The following is a 19,249-nucleotide window of genomic DNA, read 5'->3' on the forward strand; positions in this document are numbered from 1 at the left end:
GGCTCATATAAGAGACTTAATGATTGATTTATGATATGTATACTATATGATGAGAAATATATATTTATTTGATTTGTAAGTATCGGTAACACTTCGTAACCCTGTTCCAGCGACGGATACGGGATAGGGGTATTACAAACCTGGTTTTCTAGCTGAGGAACTCTTCTTCTTCTTTCCTCACATGAATTTGCCAAAAAAAAATCAAGTTTTTTTTGGCAAATACTTATGAAAATATAGTGTGTACTAAACAATTTTGAAACTCACAAGAATTCTGAATTTCCTTGTAATACTTTCAAATTTATGCTAACACTAATATTTGATCATGAAATCTTAAACGATGGAATTTCCAATAATGGAGATTTCATAGTTCAAAAGTGAAAAATCATTCCCAAAAGGGGATCTCTAAAATATTGTGCATCCCTTAGAAATTTGGGTATTGCGTTAGGGATTTGAGAATCCTTTACAAATGTTGTTATTCCATTTAAGTTTATGTAAACTATAATAACATACAATAATTTGTAAGGGTACCAAAAATCTTATAAGAAATAGCAAAATTTCTCACATATAACTAAATCTCTGAACAAATACCAAATGATTCCTTAGGGATACAAAAAATAATAACAGAATACCAAATTTCCCTTCTTTTTTTACACAATTGTTCTTATGAACACCAACATTGCCAGCACAGTTCCAAACCTTATCAGCAATGAGTACCGAAAACCCTAAATCAAATAGCAAAATTTCTCACGTATAATCAATTCTCTGATCAAATACAAAATGAACTTTCTTTTACAGAATTATTGTTCTAAAGCAGACCAATATCTCCAACATATTTCCAGAACTTCTAACTGATACATATTTTAGTATTTGTCACAAAATTTTATTTCGCTTAGATTTTTGTTAATTCATTATAATTTATTTATATATATAAGTATTTTGTTGGTTTTTCAAAATATTTAATGTCCTAATCGATTATTATTTGTGCTTATATAGAACTACAAAATTTGTAATGGATCTAGAAAAAAACATATTAATTTCTATTTAATTATTTAAAACCTATATAAACTATTTAAATCCTAATTTTTAAAATGTCTTTTTAAAAATAAATTTAGTTTCCTATTTACTTGTCAATTTTAAAATTATATAAAAATTCTATATTTTATATTTATATTTGAATATACCAATTAAAATTAAAATAGAAATTATTAAAATGTTTTAGATTGAAAATCTAAAATATTTCTCAAATAATACATTAGATAATATGTTTTAATATACACAAAAAAAAATATTTATTCTTAGATTTATTAAGGATAAAAGTTTTTGAATCTAACAATAGGACACCACAGGTCATGAATTAAAGTAAACCGTTAGAAATTTTGGTATTACCTTATTATGGGTTGAATGGGTAAAAATCTCTCATTTTCAAATAAACACATTTTCTTCCAAAAATATTTGGTGCAAACTTTTTGGTCAAGTAAGGTTGGAAATGGGTCCAAGTTTAGCAATAGTGAAGGAGAGACATAGGAGTCATCCCATCCGACATTGCTTTACAAAAAGGATATCTTTACGCAAAACAACAACCGCCTTTAGAAAAGAAAAATAGAACCGTATGCCTTCCTTAATAATAAAAAAAGACACAGCTTTGCTTTCCCTTATAGTCAAACCACAATTATTGATCCTTTCATGTTCCACACTCTACTTTGCTCACCCATAACCCTAAACCCTAAGGTTGAAACGAATCTTCATAATTTGCAAGCATCATCCACATCAAAAAAGATTGGATCCATTAATCCTCCCTTAAAGCTCGCCGGACATGGTACCATAACTTGAAACACTATAACAAAGGGTCTTGAGACCAGACAAGGAAGGTGGTGTAGACCATTTCAACCCTGCCCTGTCGCTCAGAAACCTCAATAGTTCCTTTCGAGATATTGTTTTGTTCCAAAATGTTGGACAAGAATGGACCACCTTGGCATTTTTGTTTGGTTTTAAAAATAGTTGCTTGTCATTGTTGTTCATGATTTCTTCTTCATCTTCACCATCATCATCCGAAGCTGCATCAGTGCACTCTTGTAATTCTAAAGCACGCTTCAGTTTCTTCAACACTGCAGCCATTGTTGGCCGTTTATGCCTATCATTGTTCAGGCACTTTAAAGCAATACCTAAGTATGCTTTCAAGCACCCTGGAGATATCTGACCTTTAAGATTGGGATCCATAATCTGTTTAAGCTTGCCAACTTTGATGCAACGCCGAACCCACTCTGCCAGGGTTGGCTGTTCATCATCGAGCCTTAAATCCACTGCCGGTCTTGCACATAGCATCTCAAATAGAACTACCCCAAAGCTATACACATCGGACTTCACTGATAGGCGACTAGTTTCAAAGTACTCAGGGTCTACGTACCCGAACGTACCCCTAACACCAGTTGTGACATGGCTGCGTGATAAGCTTGTCGGTCCAAATCTGGATAGACCAAAATCTGAAACCTTGGAAACCAAATTATCGTCTAAGAGAATGTTGCTGGGCTTGATATCCCTGTGGATGATCTTGGTGTTTTGGCCGTGAAGGTATTTAATCCCACGGGCAACACCAATGCTGATTTCAAGTCTTTGTTTCCATGACAATGGAGGACCCTTTGTGCTGTAGAGATGATCCCGGAGTGTTCCCCCTGGCATGTACTCATAAACAATGATCTTCACACCTTCATCACAACAACCTATTAGAGATACCAGATGCCGGTACCGGAGATCAGATAGCATTTTGATTTCGGTCTCGAACTCCTTGGAACCTTGAGTTGATGTTGGCTTCAGTGCCTTTATAGCTACAGGAGTTCCACCGTCTATGCAGCCTTTGAAAACTCTACCGAAACCACCATTGCCAATCACTAGAGCTCTGTCAAAGTTGTTGGTGGCATCTCGGAGTTCTTCCAATGTGAAGCGTCTGCAAAGTCCTCTTAGTGTCACAGACTTGTCCTTCTCGTTGCTTTCCTTTCTCCTCAAAATAAAAATAGTGAGACCAAGTAGCAAGATGAGAGTGAAAGCAGCCAGCGTCGCCCCGCTGATGATGAACACCAATTTTCTGTCCCTAGACTTGTCAGCTTCTGGGATCTTGGAAACTGGATTTACTCCAGCTGCAAGATTGCCTTGAGAGTCACTGAGCTTAAAAACTTCTAAACCATTTAAGATAGGATCAGAGTTTAAAGCTCTTAACTTATTGTTGCCATTGTTGTTTCCCAAAGATAAAAAAAGATGAGTTTTACCATAGTTTCCTACCTTTGGCATCTTGACAACATGATCTCTGTAAACAGCAACCCCCCTTCTCCCACTCCAAGTAATCACATCTTCCACAGCCTTAGTCTTTCCATTTCCAATTCTTACAACAAACTTGTTCCTTCCATGCTTTGTTACCTCGGGGTGATTGTGAAGTTCACACAAGTGAAGTCTTACAAAGTATGTAAACCCTGAATCAACGGTCAAATTCCAGGAAAGGCTCTTCTGTTTGTTTGTGCACCGTGCTGTTTGATAAACCCTTGCAGGTGCAACATAAGGAGCAATCTTCCAGTATTTAATTGGAGCAGTTGAATTGACAACACGGTCGCCTGAACCTACGAAACAGGCCTCGTCGTCTAACCATCTCCGATACAAGCCTGAGTCATTAGCCGGCGAAATAGAATCCCCACCAATGTTTAACCGGTGCATCAGTTCAAGGGCTGTACTGTTTGGAACGGCAAACCCATTTGGCATGGGTCTAGCTCTTGATTTGTAATAAAGATCAGTGGGCATAGAGATAATCTCAATCCCATTTACGAAAGCAAAAGCACCCAAAGGAACCAAAGAAGGAGAAAACGTTATGTTTAAAACCTGGTTTTCTTGTATGTGTAAACAGAATTCTTTATCCAAAGTTTTCAACCCCAAAGACTGAGCAGTAAGAGAAGGACTAAAGTGTGTAAGGAGGGTGAAAGGCCCAGCAGTAACAGTGAAGAAGTTGCCGGGACTTTGAAATCCATGGTAAGCGCTAGGATTAAAAAACAAGCGCAGGAATTTGTGGCCTGGAGTAACCGGGAAAGAGTAAGTGAATGGAGACTGAAAAATTCGAGCAGTCAAATAAGGAACTGGATCAATCGAGGGGTTCAAGTTAGTGGCTTTTGAGACTATAGATGTCTCATTTGGTTGATGAGAGGCAATAAACTTTGAGCCAGGGGAAGAATCACCGGCCCATTCACGGCCGTTGAGGTCAATTGAATTACTAGAGGAACCACAGTTAAGGAAGATATTTTCAGCATCTGTGAAACAGAGGTAATTGATGAAGATGAAGAAGAAGTGAACAAATTGGGGGTTTGTTGGAGAATTCATGGGGATACTTTTGGCTGGAGAGGAAGATTGGTCTATTAACTACTTAAAGTTAATTATCATTGTATTAACTTAGGTGAGAAATATGGAACTGTAGGTGAAACGAGGGGACGCGTATGACTCTGCTAAGCGTGTCAAAAAGACCGAAGAATAGCAGATTAAAATTTATGTGAATTTCGTTACATATTTACTATAATTTTAGTATAATTTTAATTATATACATTTAAATAAATATATTAATTTATTATTACATCAAATAAATATAATTATTTATATCCCTAATTAATATATAATATTTCAATTATTATTCAAATAATGTTAACTCTCCAATATCTATTATACGAAATTATTAATAATAATAGATTCTAACTCATATACAAATCTATTACTCGTTTTTCTTTTTTCTTATTTTGTAAAAATAAAGCGCCAATGCGCATCTCACCTTTTGTGTGGAAAAAAAACTTCCAAAAGGAATAATGACTTTGATTTTCCTTTTGAATAAACTTTAATTTTCTATCTTTAAATTTTAATTAAATTATTTTTACTGTTAAAATTTATTGATGCTGATGTAGTAACTCATGTGAAGATCCATATATACTTTATAAAAATTTTAAAAGGTAAATAAAATATTTAAAAAATCATACATGTCATCATTTAATTATACATCATAAAGGTTATTGTATCAATGCCATTAAAATTTTAACAATTTAATTAATTTTTCCATTCAAGACAATAATTTGAGTAAAATTCTAAGGTTGAAGGCTAAAGTAGTAGAAAAACGAATTAGGATTAAAATTAAAAATGTATTCACTTTCTTACATTTGTATTTATTTATTTTTTTCAATTTGATATCTAAATAATTTTATAGTTTTTACTCCATTATTCTAATACGCATTAAAAGATTGGTAGTCGCGCCACCTTTATTTCTTTTTATAAAAGATATAATTTTTATTAAATGTATATAAATTTTAAATTTTATAAAAATAAAAAATAATCTCAAAAATAAAAAAAATATTTTAAAAAATATAATTAAATATTTTTTGTTGAAATCAAGATATCCACCGCTTGTATCAGTGACTAATCCCTTCACCAAGAGTACTCTTGAAAAGGCAAACAATTGGCCATGAAATGTATTCCATTTCCATTGGTGGTGATCGAACCCTCGAAATGGGCAATTAAAGGATAAGGTGAGTAGAATTGGTTATGGATCAGATTACCTGCCTAAGCCTAAAGGCCCATTCAAAATTTGGGAGGATTTGAACAAAAATATTAGGCTTAAAAAATGAGTTTGGACAAAAAAAATAAGTTCATTTAGAATATGAGTCGGGCTCGGGCTTGAATTCAAAGCTTGAGCCCAACCTGTTTTTTACTTTGCAAAATTTATTTTATGTTATTTTTATATATTATGTAATTTATAACACAAAAATTAAATCTATAATATTACTATAATGTAAACATTAAAAAAATGTTACGATGCCTATATATAAAATTTTAATAAATAAAAATATCATAATTAAATATTAAATTAAAAATAATAAAAAAATATTTTAAATTTTTTAAAGTAATATAAGCAAACCTGTAATGAGCTTGAACTAATTATTTACTGTAAAAAAATAGAATGTCAATAATGACAATATATCGCAAAGAAAAGAGAAATAAAAATAAAGAACACACAGATTTTTACGTGGAAACCTTTTCGGGAAAAAAACACAGGCAGATGAGAAGAAAATTTACTATGTCGAATTTAAATTATTACAAGAGGAATAGACTATATTTATTTATAGGCTTGTAAAACCATATTCTAATAAGAGTATAGTAAGATTGAAAGACCTTATTTTAATCAAATAGATGGAGTTTAATAAGGTATAAAAAATCTTATTCTAAGATAAAATAAAAGAATTGTAGTTCTATATGGATTTTACGTTTATTTTATTTTACCATTTTATTTTATTTAAATAAGGATTCGGGTCACTTAATTCTAACAATCTCTATCTTGACACCAATTCTCAATGAAAAAGTTCTTCATCACGAACTCTCAACGAACAAGTTCTCCATCTCTTCCATAAAACCCCATAAGGGTTTAACTTCAACAATGAACACCAACCAAGTCTAAGCAATGCTCAAGATTGGTTATAGGAAGTGACTTAGTCATTATATCTGCAGGATTTTCATTAATACTAATTTTGCTCACAACAATATCGCCACGAGTAATAATATCATAAACAAAATGATACGAAATCAATGTGTTTTGTTCTCTCATGAAATATTTGATCTTTTGTAAGGAAGATGACACTCTGACTGTCACAAAATACTATACTGATTTGAAAGTCTTCGTTGAATTCACTAAAGAGTCCCTTCAACCAAATACTTCTTTACAAGCCTCAGTAATCGCCATGTACTCAACTTCAGTGGTAGACAAAACGACTATAGTTTGAAAAGTGGCTTTCCAACTGATTGCATAACCTCCGATTGTAAAGACGTAACTAATGAGAGATCCTCTTCTATCAAGGTCTCTAGCAAAATCAGCATCAACATACCCAATGACTCCATCTCTAGTTCTTCCAAACTATAAGCAAACATCATTAGTACCTCTTAAGTATCTTAAAATCTACTGAACTTCTTTCCAGTTTTCTTTACCGAGATTCGTCATGTATCTGTTAACTACACTGACTGCATCTGATAAATCTGAACATGAACAAACCATAGCATACATGAGAGATCCCACTACAATAGAGTATGGAATATGTGACATGTACTCAATCTCATCATCTGATTGTGGAGACAAAGTCAATGAAAGTCTGAAATGGGCTACTAAAAGAGTACTAACAGGCTTAACACTCTGCATATTGAATCTGCAAAGAACTTTCTCAATGTACCCCTTCTGACTTAGGTATAATTTACTTGTTTTTATATCTCTGAGAATCTCCATACCAAGTATCTTATTTGCTGTTCACAAATCTTTCATCTCAAATTCTTCACTTAGTTAGGTTTTGACCTTTCGTATCTCTCATTTATCTTTTACTGCTATCAACATGTCATCAACATAAAGGAGTAGATACACAAGAATCATCACTGTTTTTCTTAAAATAAACACAACTGTCGAAGCTACTTCTTTTGAAATCATTAGAAGTCATAAAGGAATCAAACCTCTTATACCAATGTCTTTGTCACTGTTTCAAATCGTAAATGGACTTTTTCAACAAGCAAATATAGTCCTCTTTTTCTGAGACTTTAAAACCCTCTAGTTGTTGTATGTAAATATCCTCCTCAAGTTCTCCATGCAAAAATACAATTTTTACATCTAACTGTTCAAGCTTCAAATCATGCATGGCCACAATATCAAGTAAAGCTCGAATCGAACTATACTTTACAATTGGGGAGAACGCATATGTAAAGTTCAATCCTGGAATTTGATTGTAACCCTTTGCAACAAGTCTTGCTTTATATCTAGGTTATTCAACTCATAGAGTCCTTTCTTTCCTTTTAAACACCCGTTTACAACGAATAACCTTTTTACTTTTTGGAAGTTTCACAATATCCTATGTTCTATTTTTGTGGAGTGATTCCATCTCCTCTTGCATAGCAAACATACACTTTTCTGAGTCTTCACAGCTAACCACCTCAGAATAATTAGATGGCTCTTAGTTTACATCTATATCTTCTACCACATTTAAAGCATAAACAACTAGATCAGCCTCGACATACTTCTTTAGAGGTTTAATTTCTCTTCTAGTTCTATTTTTGGCAATAGAGTATTATGGTGAAGAAGCAATTCTATTCTGAATTTTTGTACTGGCTTGAGGAGTCGGTTCTATTGTAAGTTCTGGATTAATCTGATACTCCTCTTACTTTTGATTTTCTTTATTGGAGAGTCTTTAAGAGATAAGTTAGATAGCATAGCAGTTTCATCAAAAACAACATCTCTGTTAATAATAACTTTTCTATTTTCAGGTCACCGTAATTTATACCCTTTTACACCAGCTTTATAACAAAAAAAAACACATTTAATGGATCTTGGTTCCAATTTTTCATTATCAACATGAGCATACGTAGGACACCCAAAGATATTTAAATAAGAATAGTCAGCAGGATAACCAGACCATACCTCTTGTGGAATCTTTTTTCTCAATGGCAACGAATGGAGATTGGTTGATAAAAAAATGCGGTAGAGGCTGCTTCGACCCAAAATGAGTTTGATAAGTTGGCATTTGACAACATACATCGAACCTTCTCCATTATCGTTCTGTTCATTCATTCTACAGCGTTGTTTTGCTGTGGAATATGATGAACTATCAAGTGTCTCACGATCCTTTCTGACTTGCACAGTTTATTAAACTTATCAGAATAGAACTCTAAGCCATTGTATGTGTGAAGATATTTTTTTTCCCGTCTATTTTTCAATCATAGTTTTTCAAGATAAAAGTTAACATATAGTTAGCTTCACCTCTCGAAGACACTCTGGATGGCCCCAAAAATCAGAATGAATATACTCCAACGTTCCCTTCGTGTTATGGATTCCTCTGGTGAATCAAACTCTCTTTTGCTTCCCAAAAACACAGTACTCACAGAACTTCAGTTTACAAATTCCTTACCCATCAAGAAGTCCTCTTTTACTCAATTCTGTCATGTCATTCTCACTCATATGCCCTAGGTGCATATGCCAAAATTTAGTATTATCATTATCTGATAAGGAAGATGAAGCGACAGTTGCATCACCAGTAACAATAGAACCCTGTAGAACATATAACTTGATAGTTTTTCACTGCCCTTTCATCACAATGAGGGAACCTTTGGAAATCTTCAAAATTTTACTTTCAGCTGTACATTTGTACCCTTTTGAATTAAGAGTACTCAACGAAATTAAATTTCTCTTCAATTCTAGAACATGTCGTACGTCACTAAGTGTTCTGACAACTCTATCAAACATCTTAACTTTAATTGTTCCAACACCTAAGATTTTACACGAAGCACTGTTTACCATCAAAACAACATCTTCAGACATTGTTTCTTAAGTTGTAACCAATCTCGATTGGGACTTGTGTGAAAGGTGTAGCCCGAATCAAAGATCCATTCCTCGCTCACTTTAGAATTGTTGACAGAAGCGACTAGAAGTTCACCATCATTGTAGCCTTCTACAACATCAACTTCACCAGAATTTTCTGATCGTTTTCCCTTTTGATTCGCAGCCTCCCTTTTGATCTTGTTCTATAGCTTATAGCATTCAAATTTAATGTGCATTTTCCTCTTGTAGAAGTTACAAGTTTTACCTCTGTTTGAAGACTTCGATCTACCCTTAGATTTACCGCGAGAATTTCGTTCATGTGTCCTTCTACGATCATCATCAGCATTCCAATCTTATCTCCCACCTCTCCCTTAATACTTCATATTATCATACGAGGTCAAAGAATCATAAACCTCATCAATTGTGAGAGATTCGCGGCTATATAAAATCATGTCTTTAAAGGTTGAATAAGACGGAAGCAACAAACAAAATAGAATCAGCCCTAGATCTTCCTTATCATATTGAACCTCCATGGCCTCCAAGTTTGAGAGAATTTTTTTAAACAATGTTAAGTGTTCGTACACAAACGCACCTTCCTCCAAACGATAAACATAAAGACACTGCTTCATATGCAGCTTGCTGGTTAGAGTTTTCGACATACGTATTTGTTTCAGCCTCTTCCATAATCCAGTGGCGGTCTTCTCCTTCACCACATCTTGCAAAATTTCATTAGACAAATGTAGATGTAACTGTGTTAACGCCTTTCGATCCTTGCACTTCTTCTCTTCCTCCGTCAATGTCGAAGGCATCTTATCTACCCCTAGCAGGGCTTCCTTTAAGTCCATCTGTGTAAGAATTGTCTACATCTTTATCTGCTACAATGTGAATCTAGTGTTACGATCCAACAGGGAAATTTCATACTTCAAAGACGCCATTACCGTGATTAAGATGAACAACCCGGAAGCTCTGATACTAATTTGTAAAAAATAGAATGTCAACAATGACAGTATATCGCAAAGAAAAGAGAAATAAAAATAAAGAACACACAGATTTTTACGTGGAAACCCTTTCGGGAAAAAAATACAGCAGAGGAGAAAAAAATTCACTACGTCAAATTCGAATTATTACAAGAGGAATAGACTATGTCTATTTATAGGCTTGTAAAACCATATTTTAATAAGAGTGTAGTAAGATTGAAACACCTTATTCTAATCAATATCAAATAAATGGAGTTTAATAAGGTTTAAATAACCTTATTCTAAAATAAAATAAAAGAATTGTAATTCCATATGGATTTTACTTTTATTTTATTTTACCACTATATTTTATTTAAATAAGGATTCGGATAACTTAATTCTAACATTTACCAATATAGTTAGATTTAAGTAAAATTTTAAATTCATATTTCAAGTCCGCCAAACTTAAATAAATATAAATTATATTAATATTATGCTAGACCTCGATAGAACCCAACCCATGATCAACTTTAAAAACTCTTCACAACTATAATCATAATTAAATATTTTTAACCCAATAGTTGTGTCCACTCGTTTTTGAAATTGCCTTCCACCCCACGGCTGCTAATCGAGCCGATGAAAAGAGAGAAAAATATTTCAACGTGGAAGGGAAAAGTGTACTAAAAAGTTTAAATGGGATTAAATTAAGAATTTGACTACAAATTTTCGCATGTTTAATTGGTTCAACAATGTCTACCTTTCATGCATGTTTCATCGCTTGCACTATCAGTACTTTCCCTGATTTTCTTCAATTTTATTTTCTGTTTCCGATGGCTGGATTTTTTTTCACTTTGGGTAGGGGTTGGGTTTTTGTGGTCTTCATGTCGACAATCTCATGGTATTCATTGGATTTATTGAAAAAATAAAGTGGAGATTTGAGTAAGGAGAGAAAGGGGAAGAGTGGCGATTATATTTGCGGGAATAGTGATGGCGGCTGTGCATCAGGTTGGTTTGCTTGCTATTTGAAGTGAAGAAGAGAGATGATAATTAAGAAAATCAATTAATACTAGCAAGTCTTGCCATTTAAAAAGAAGGGCCATTCAGCCATTGCCAATGAAACTTGGCTTACCATCACAACAAAGAATATGAAACACATTGTGCAAAGTTTCCACAGGAACATAACAATTATTGGACTACTTGAATGATCAAACTGAAATAATCTAATTAAAAATTACGAATAAGTCAAGTGACAAACTAACCTCAATCCTAAATGATCTGAAATCAAAATTGATTCAAAAATTTTAGAAACTCCAATCACCCGAACTAAATCGACCAAATCTGAAATTAAGCCGTCCCGCACGATTGACAAGTTTAGGTTAAGTCTGTTTCGTCACATCCAATTGAGTTTCTTTCCAGTTATAAGAAAAAGTTAAATAAGACAGACCTGTATATTTTCGAAATCACTTGACTTATTATGCTGACCATGCTTCATTTGTTCAGACGCCAGCCTCCTATGAGCTGAAACGCAATTGTTATGCCATTGCCAGATGAAACAAGACAACTTTGCTCACTCACATCTCCTCAAAGCAGCTCCACTTATTGGAACGAACCCAGCAGGAGATACAAGAGCATCCATGGGAATGTCAAATGGAGTAATTGGTATCCCTCCGTCCTCAATAATTTGGACTGAATATGACAGTGCAACTGCAAAAAATAATAGTCAATCAAATAAAACAGTATAACATATTGCTCAATTATATCGATGCTGCAATCAGGTCTTTGAATCATCTATAATTCCTATCAAAATTGAGTGGACATCCAGCATCAGTGGCACTTACCAAGAAGGGGCTGCTTCCATCTCTTCTTCTTTGTAAGCTCTTGGTAGTTCTTCAGGAACAAATCATAGTAACTTCCAGACATTATCATGAATTGACATAAAGGGAGAAACATAAGAAAGATTGTTTATAACCACAATCACAATGAAAACTAAAATAGGAATAGAAATATATAAGTTTGTACAGAACTTCTATGGTAAACACTTCACGCTCGTGCGCTGCCAGTCATATAGAGTCTAATAATCACATATTTATGGCTGAAGACAAGAACCATTAAAACCAATATAGCAAATAGAACCATACAGACTGTAATTACTATGATTCTTAATGATGCAATGCAAAATTGAATAACAATAATATAACCAACCAGAAAGTTGAAAAGCGTTAACCCACCCCCCACTTCGGCCCAAACGGCTTCCGGATTTGTCAAATGCAAGCCCTGAAAGAAATAGAAATGAAGTGAAAGTTTTTGCATGCACTCCCAGCAGAAAGTGAAATGAAGCACAATAAGAAAAGTGAATATAGATATAGGCACTCCATGGTTTGCTTCTTCAACTCTTCATCATGTCTGGATGCTGGGAATGTTAGTTTTTTCCCCTCTTGTCATGCTGTTTTTGAGGGATAGGTATTGGCAATTATAAATATGAAAGCTACAACATAGGCAAAAACTTTGCATCGAACTCTTCATTGATCGGGAAACATCGAATTGGACATGAAGACAATTACCAGGTACTATAAACAGGTCCACTGGATCACTTGCCTGCATAACTGCACCAGGAACTTCCAAATAGTTAGCAGCCTTACTAATGCACAAAAATAAGTCAGGCTCACAACGAAAAGTTATATGCAGCATTTTCCATGAAGTAAACTAAGAAACAGGCTTGGATCATAATCCAGGTTATGTCAAAAAATTAAAACTTTCAATATTTTGAAGCTCAAATAGCAAAGAACTGGTATTGCCTAGAGTTCAGACTCAAAAGGTACTATATATATATATATATATATTGCTTTTTTTATTTTCATAACATGGATCAGCCAATGCACATCCTGAAGACAGAAAAAGCATCTAGTCAACTTGTCTACCTTAAATCCACAAGGTGATGTGGTGTTACGAATATTAACCATAAAAATATTGCTGATGGCTGATAAATAGAGCGAATATGGTTTATTGCTCTGAAATACATCTCTTCTTATAAACACTTAACATGAATTATTTTATCAGAACTCAGAAAAGCCATTCAAACAAGCAGATGCTTCAATTCCTTAGTCCAATCAGAAGCTGCTAGCTATATAACTCTGTACCAAGATAACTGAATTTAACTGATTAAACTTAGAAAGGCAACAAGAGACAACTAATGGTGAAATGCACAATAATACAAACTAGGTGACAAAATCGCTTTGCAAAATAACTTGAAGAAGAAATTGCAATGCACTGTCTTAGGCTTAGCTGCCCAACCCATTTCCAATCTTAAATAGCAATCCATGCACCCGAAGAAATGACAAATAGACAAGCATCATTAAATATTCATACTAGATAATGCATAAGACAGCTATGAACATGAAACAATTGATGTTATGGACCTTGGGAAGGGTAGGAACGCCAATTTAACAAAAGAAAAAGAAAAGCAAATAAGGAGAGTAGAGCACCGTCTTCACGTTGGTTCCCATCAGAATCTACCAAGGCTGGTTCCAATATGTTCATTGATTTTTCAATAAGATCTTTAACACTTGATATCATCAGCATTTTCATGTTGCTATTCCTGTCCTCCACCCGTGGAACATAAAGTTTCTTCCTCTCTTCAAAGTTCAAAGGAAACAAAAAATAAATAAATAAACAACGTACCAATCAAAATCTAAATCTAAATCTAAAACTTAACCCATCAAAGAAAAACAAGAAAATAAACCTTTGGCAGAACTTGACAAAACTTCCGAGATAATCCTTGAAGTACCGACTTCGAGTAAAGCAGGGGAACTTACGTACGCACATAAGCTCTTACTTGCTTTGAACCATGAAGATTCTACAACAATATTCTGAATAGCATTATCTGAAGTCCAAAGCAGAGAAATCCCCGATGAGACAAATGACCGAACACTTAAAATGCAATCAAATAAATAAAGGAGTAAAACTTCAGTTCATATACATACATATATGTATTAATTAATATACCTACCTTCTTGTGATCTCAGGATTGGGTCCATGTTTTTGAGAGCTTTGCGTACTTTGGATCTAAGAGATCGTTTTTGTTCGAAAATGGCATCCAGTTCATGGGGATTGACTCCAATGCCGTCTTTGTTTATGGCGGCCATAGTGCGGGTTAAGTTAGCGGCAGAAGAGCGGATGGTTGGGGATGGCATGATGTGGGGGTGGGGGTGGGCAACTAGCACCACCTCTTTTGCCTTGGAAATTAGATGAGTGGATTTGCGGTGAAGAAACATGCTTTGCAGCTTGAGTTTGGACTTTGGATAGCAATCGATGGCGCCCATTTCATGGTCGTTGGTGGGCTGCTTTCCGATGGTTGATGTTCCTTGGGTGGTTGGTCAAGGGAGATTTGAGCCACGTAATAAAATAATCAGTTGCTTTTTTGGGTAAACTGCCTAATTAGTCACTAAACTATAGATTAATTTTCGTTTTTATCACTTAAAAAGTTACAATTAGGTCATTAAACTATTCAAAAATTTCATCTAAGACACTAAACTATTCAAAAAAATTTATTTAAGTCACTAGCATGTTAAATTTTATTTAAAAAAATTTCACTAGTGAACTTGACACGATCAATACAGTGCACAGAGGGAGGCAAAATTCGGTCATTATTTTGCCAAAAGCATACAAAAAGGAAAAGAAATTAACAAAAGGAGACTAAAGAAAGAAGATAAAGGGTGGGTTTGGATAGGCGGTGTGTTTACTTGCAGTTAGTGTAAAAACAACGATGATAGTGAGATTAAATAATGTAACGATAGTATAGCGTGAAACAATAAGTAAACTAAACGCACCACACTCTACCGCCCATCCAAACTTACCCAAAATCGAACGACAATCGATAAAAAGCGGATCGCGCCAACAGCCACAATGAAAAAAGGACCAGCGACTAAGAAAAGAGAAATAATGTTTCGTTTGCCTATGAATTGGCCTTGATTATTATTTTTGTTGATACAAGCAATTTGATTATGGTTTTAAAGGTTTGGGATAATGTTCATTTTAATTTAGGGTTTGCTTTTAGCTTGAAGTAATTTAATATTTTAAATGAGTTTGATAGTATAAAATAAATAAAAATTACTTGTTAGATTTTGATTTTCCTTAAAAGGGTTAAAAATAGTAAATAGAAAAGAGTTAGTTATCATTTAATAAAAAATACATCATGTAACATTCAATATCTGACCCAATCGTCAAATTCGAACTTGTGATGTCACATTACGTTGCCGAAATAACTCGAGTTATTATAACACAAATACCTTCAATTTAATCATCAAAATAATTCTTAGACATGCATGTGTAAACTCATTGATTTCATTTCATCAATTATGGGGTTATAAGGGTTAATTTCAAAGTTAGGATTCGAATCCAAACTTAGAAGTCAAATTTCAAATTCATGTATTGAGATAAGGGTCTCCATGTCTCGATACATGTCAAATTATTTTGGGATTTTTAGCTTCGAAGTTAACATGTCTTGAGACACTACATGTTGTGTCTTTAGGCAAGATCCTTTATGTCTCCAGACTAGGTCCCGAGACCAACCTCCCATATTTTACTATTTTTGTTTTGATGTTCAAATGTAACGAAACCTAGATCAGGGCAAAATTAATTTAGCTTCGATGTTATTCTGTCTCGAGACAAAGACTAGACCTAGGAAAAATTATCTCGAGACTTTACAAATATGTCTTGAGACCTACACTTAAATGCAAAATTTAAATGGAATTTGTTCTAGTGATCTCAAGACCTGTTCTTTCTATTTCGAAACTCAATGACCAGTTGGTCAAAATGTTGCACTTTTAAGTGTCCAAAACCTTAATCAAATGAACCTAAACATACTTAATATGGACCACAAAATATATTCATCCAATTAACCTACCTAAACATGTTCAAATATTGCCAAATTATAACCTTCAATACATCATTATTAAACCAACCAATTTGGACATTCAAACATACATAATAAAGCATAATTATGTAGTAATCAAAAGATAAAATTCAACCAAAATAATATTATAGGTCACTTACCAAAAATATCAAACTTAAGTAACAAGCCAACCAATCTAGGTACATGCCATATGACTTCAAATCATATATATACATACGAAATAGGGTCGTAATGACTTCAGAGCTGAGCTTGAGTGTTCGATGCTTGATTGCGAAATTTCTTTAACTTTATCCAAGACCTACGCACAGAAACAAATAAATCCATATGGTAAGTAATGTATACTCAATGGTGCTAGCATAACTCGAATTCAATTATAAACATAACAAAATTTAAATAACATAACTAACATAATACTCAAGTTAACCAATTAACCATTTCATATTAATATCAAAGATATATCGATAGTTTATTTATCATTTTATCTTATTCTCAATAATGCTTTGCTCAATTTCTCTATATAACTTTCGATGCACCCTTAGGGTATTTGCATCTAGTTTAACATATCAAAATCATGTTTCATGATAACATCAATATCTCATTTCAATACAATAAATGTTTAATATATCATTTTTACATTATAATCCCTATTAACCAAATCAAATATATCAATTCACCATCACACCACATACGCACAGAAATGCTAATCAAGCACAAATGCATCGATCCCAACAATCACACAAGAAAACACTCGAGCCCACAAGGTATTTTAAGTTGGTAATATATTCTCGACCCCCAAGATATTAGAAAATTATCACAATATGTACGCACATAGCATTGAATCTCTCACCTAAATAAATACAAATCTTATGAAATGTCAATTATACCCGTGACTCTATCTAACAATGCTAATAGGGCAATTATCATCATTATTAATCATATAATATCATCAAACATATATATCTTCAATCAATCAATTGATCAAAATTTACCCAATCAAGTATATATGTTCCTGTGGAATACATTCTTATTGATAGTTATCATTCTCGAACATATATATATTTAAATATTTAATGAACTCGAGTTATAAGAGCACAAACCAGAGTATCTACTCGTCTATGGCTTTGAATTTCCCTTTGTCCCGGAATGATCTTGTGTTGTCGTTAACTACGAGATTAAATCAAAATATGGAAAATTCATTCAAATACAATTCAATATATTATATACAAGAATGCATTTTATTTGAATTAGTTCTTAAACACCAAATACCTAAAACTCATTTCTCACAATTTACCCAGTCGAATTTAAATTCGGCTTAGTAAATATAGTACAGGGACTTCCTACAACCATTATTTTTATCAAACCTCAAGTTTTCATCTCTTACAATAAAGTCCTTAATTACACATATTTAATTATATAAACATTGCTTAATTTTAGTCTAATTCAATAATTTTCACCAAAATTTCAACATAAGTAACTATGATCTTAACTACTATTAACATGCATGAATTTAAACATTAAAACTTTAAAATTCAAATTATTTACTAATTCAACTCAATTAATTCGATCTAAAGCTGAAGTTTACGAGACCATTGAAAATCGGGTTGTTTCACATCAATATTCAAATTAAAAGATCAATAACAGGTTAAAATTTCTTATATTTTATTATTTGAGTTTATCTTGTTTATAAATTAAATTCTATTCATAAATTGGTTCATGTCAATTGTGTTTTTGTTCATTGTAAGCATCTTGCTTTTAATTTTTGATTCTATTATGAATAATTAAATACTTTGTTTTCACATCTTATTCATAGTAGAATCAACTCATGCCAAACACAGGAAATGTTAAAACACTCCCACAACCGGATGCTAATTCCCTGTAGCCATTGTTGAAAAAAAGAAAGACATTAGGTTGTCATGGTTATAGTATGGTACAAATGAAAAAAAGGAAAGCTTCCATTACACCCTACCACACCTCTACAAAAACATTATGCTTTGTTATAAATTATAACAAAATTCGGAATGAATGTACATAGAAGGTTTTATGGAGATCAATTAATTAAATGAGGTTCATTCGACTCATTTGAATTGACCTAATTCGTGAAGCATATGAAAAAACCTATCTACTTGAAGCCTTGATCATTACGTATTCCATATGTATATAATATTTGTTTATAAATGTTTAAAATGTAAAATATAACTTTTATATAAAAGTAAAATTAAATTTGTTCATAATTTAAATTTTATACGTATTAAATAGTTTAATTATATTTAGAATTTAATTTTAAATAACATACTAAACAAATTCTATAATTCAAATTCAATATTTGATTTTAAGTAATTAATTTTCAATTTATCAAATAACATCTTAATTTTTAATTTTTAAAATAAATTACACAAGAAGTCAACTAATTATTAATAAATTTATGTTTTATTATGAAAATTTTAAAAATTGTTATTTTTAATTCGATTATTAGATACTATTAACGCACTAATAGAATGATAATTTGACGCATTATTTAGTTGACCAGGACTATTTTAAGCCACCTAAACACGCCAGATCAGCTTTATAATATCCACCTATTTTCCTAGTATATTGTAATCCTTTTTTGTTTTAAAGTTTAAACCTTAAAAATCTTGTTTTAACTTCTAGTTCGTTTCACACAACTGTGAAAAAAAGGAAGAAGAAAATGTTAGTGCAGAATTTTGGTGAGAAAAATCTCAAACACACGAATGGAATATGAATAACAACTTGAACAAAAAAACAAAGCAATAGGACAAGTTTTATCAAACCACTATCTTTAAAGTTCTATTCGCCCCCACCTATACTCGGTGTGCAAATGAGTTTCAAGCAAATGACCTCGAGGATATAATGAAGCCCGGCGACTATTTGCATTTTATACTAACGAAAACAGTCCACTGAGCATTGAGTAAAGTATAACAAGAAAATCAATTTCTATAAGAAATTTTTGCAGTAATTCTTTATAGAACAATCTAATACTAATAAAAGATGGAGGAACGACTGAAAGAACTT

At 32.9% G+C, this 19,249-nt stretch overlaps 2 protein-coding genes across 4 annotated transcripts; both read right to left on the bottom strand.

Annotated features, from left to right (window-relative positions):
- Positions 1–1,435: 1,435 nt before the first annotated feature.
- On the bottom strand, positions 1,436–4,463 carry LOC108478850 (receptor-like protein kinase FERONIA). The gene has a single exon (XM_017781305.2). The coding sequence runs from the start codon at positions 4,351–4,353 to the stop codon at positions 1,798–1,800; it is 2,556 nt and encodes an 851-aa protein (XP_017636794.1). The 5' UTR covers positions 4,354–4,463; the 3' UTR covers positions 1,436–1,797.
- Positions 4,464–11,390: 6,927 nt separating this feature from the next.
- On the bottom strand, positions 11,391–14,721 carry LOC108476769 (5-formyltetrahydrofolate cyclo-ligase, mitochondrial-like). 3 transcript variants are annotated; one of them, XR_001870134.2, is made up of 8 exons: positions 14,315–14,720; positions 14,048–14,188; positions 13,791–13,940; positions 12,870–12,911; positions 12,537–12,582; positions 12,147–12,217; positions 11,753–12,012; positions 11,391–11,646 (listed from the first exon to the last, which is right to left on the bottom strand). XR_001870134.2 is itself a non-coding variant. In XM_017779088.2 (7 exons), the coding sequence occupies exons 1-7, from the start codon at positions 14,625–14,627 to the stop codon at positions 11,876–11,878; spliced, it is 900 nt and encodes a 299-aa protein (XP_017634577.1). In that variant the 5' UTR covers positions 14,628–14,720; the 3' UTR covers positions 11,391–11,875. The 3 variants fall into 3 exon arrangements, 1 of the variants encoding a protein (XP_017634577.1); XM_017779088.2 differs by having other exon boundaries at positions 11,391–12,012; XR_008276212.1 differs by lacking the exon at positions 11,391–11,646 and having other exon boundaries at positions 11,977–12,012; positions 12,511–12,582; positions 14,315–14,721.
- Between the last annotated feature and the right edge of the window lie 4,528 nt (positions 14,722–19,249).

The sequence above is a fragment of the Gossypium arboreum genome, chromosome 12 (assembly GCF_025698485.1).
Source record: "Gossypium arboreum isolate Shixiya-1 chromosome 12, ASM2569848v2, whole genome shotgun sequence".
Lineage (NCBI taxonomy): Eukaryota > Viridiplantae > Streptophyta > Magnoliopsida > Malvales > Malvaceae > Gossypium > Gossypium arboreum.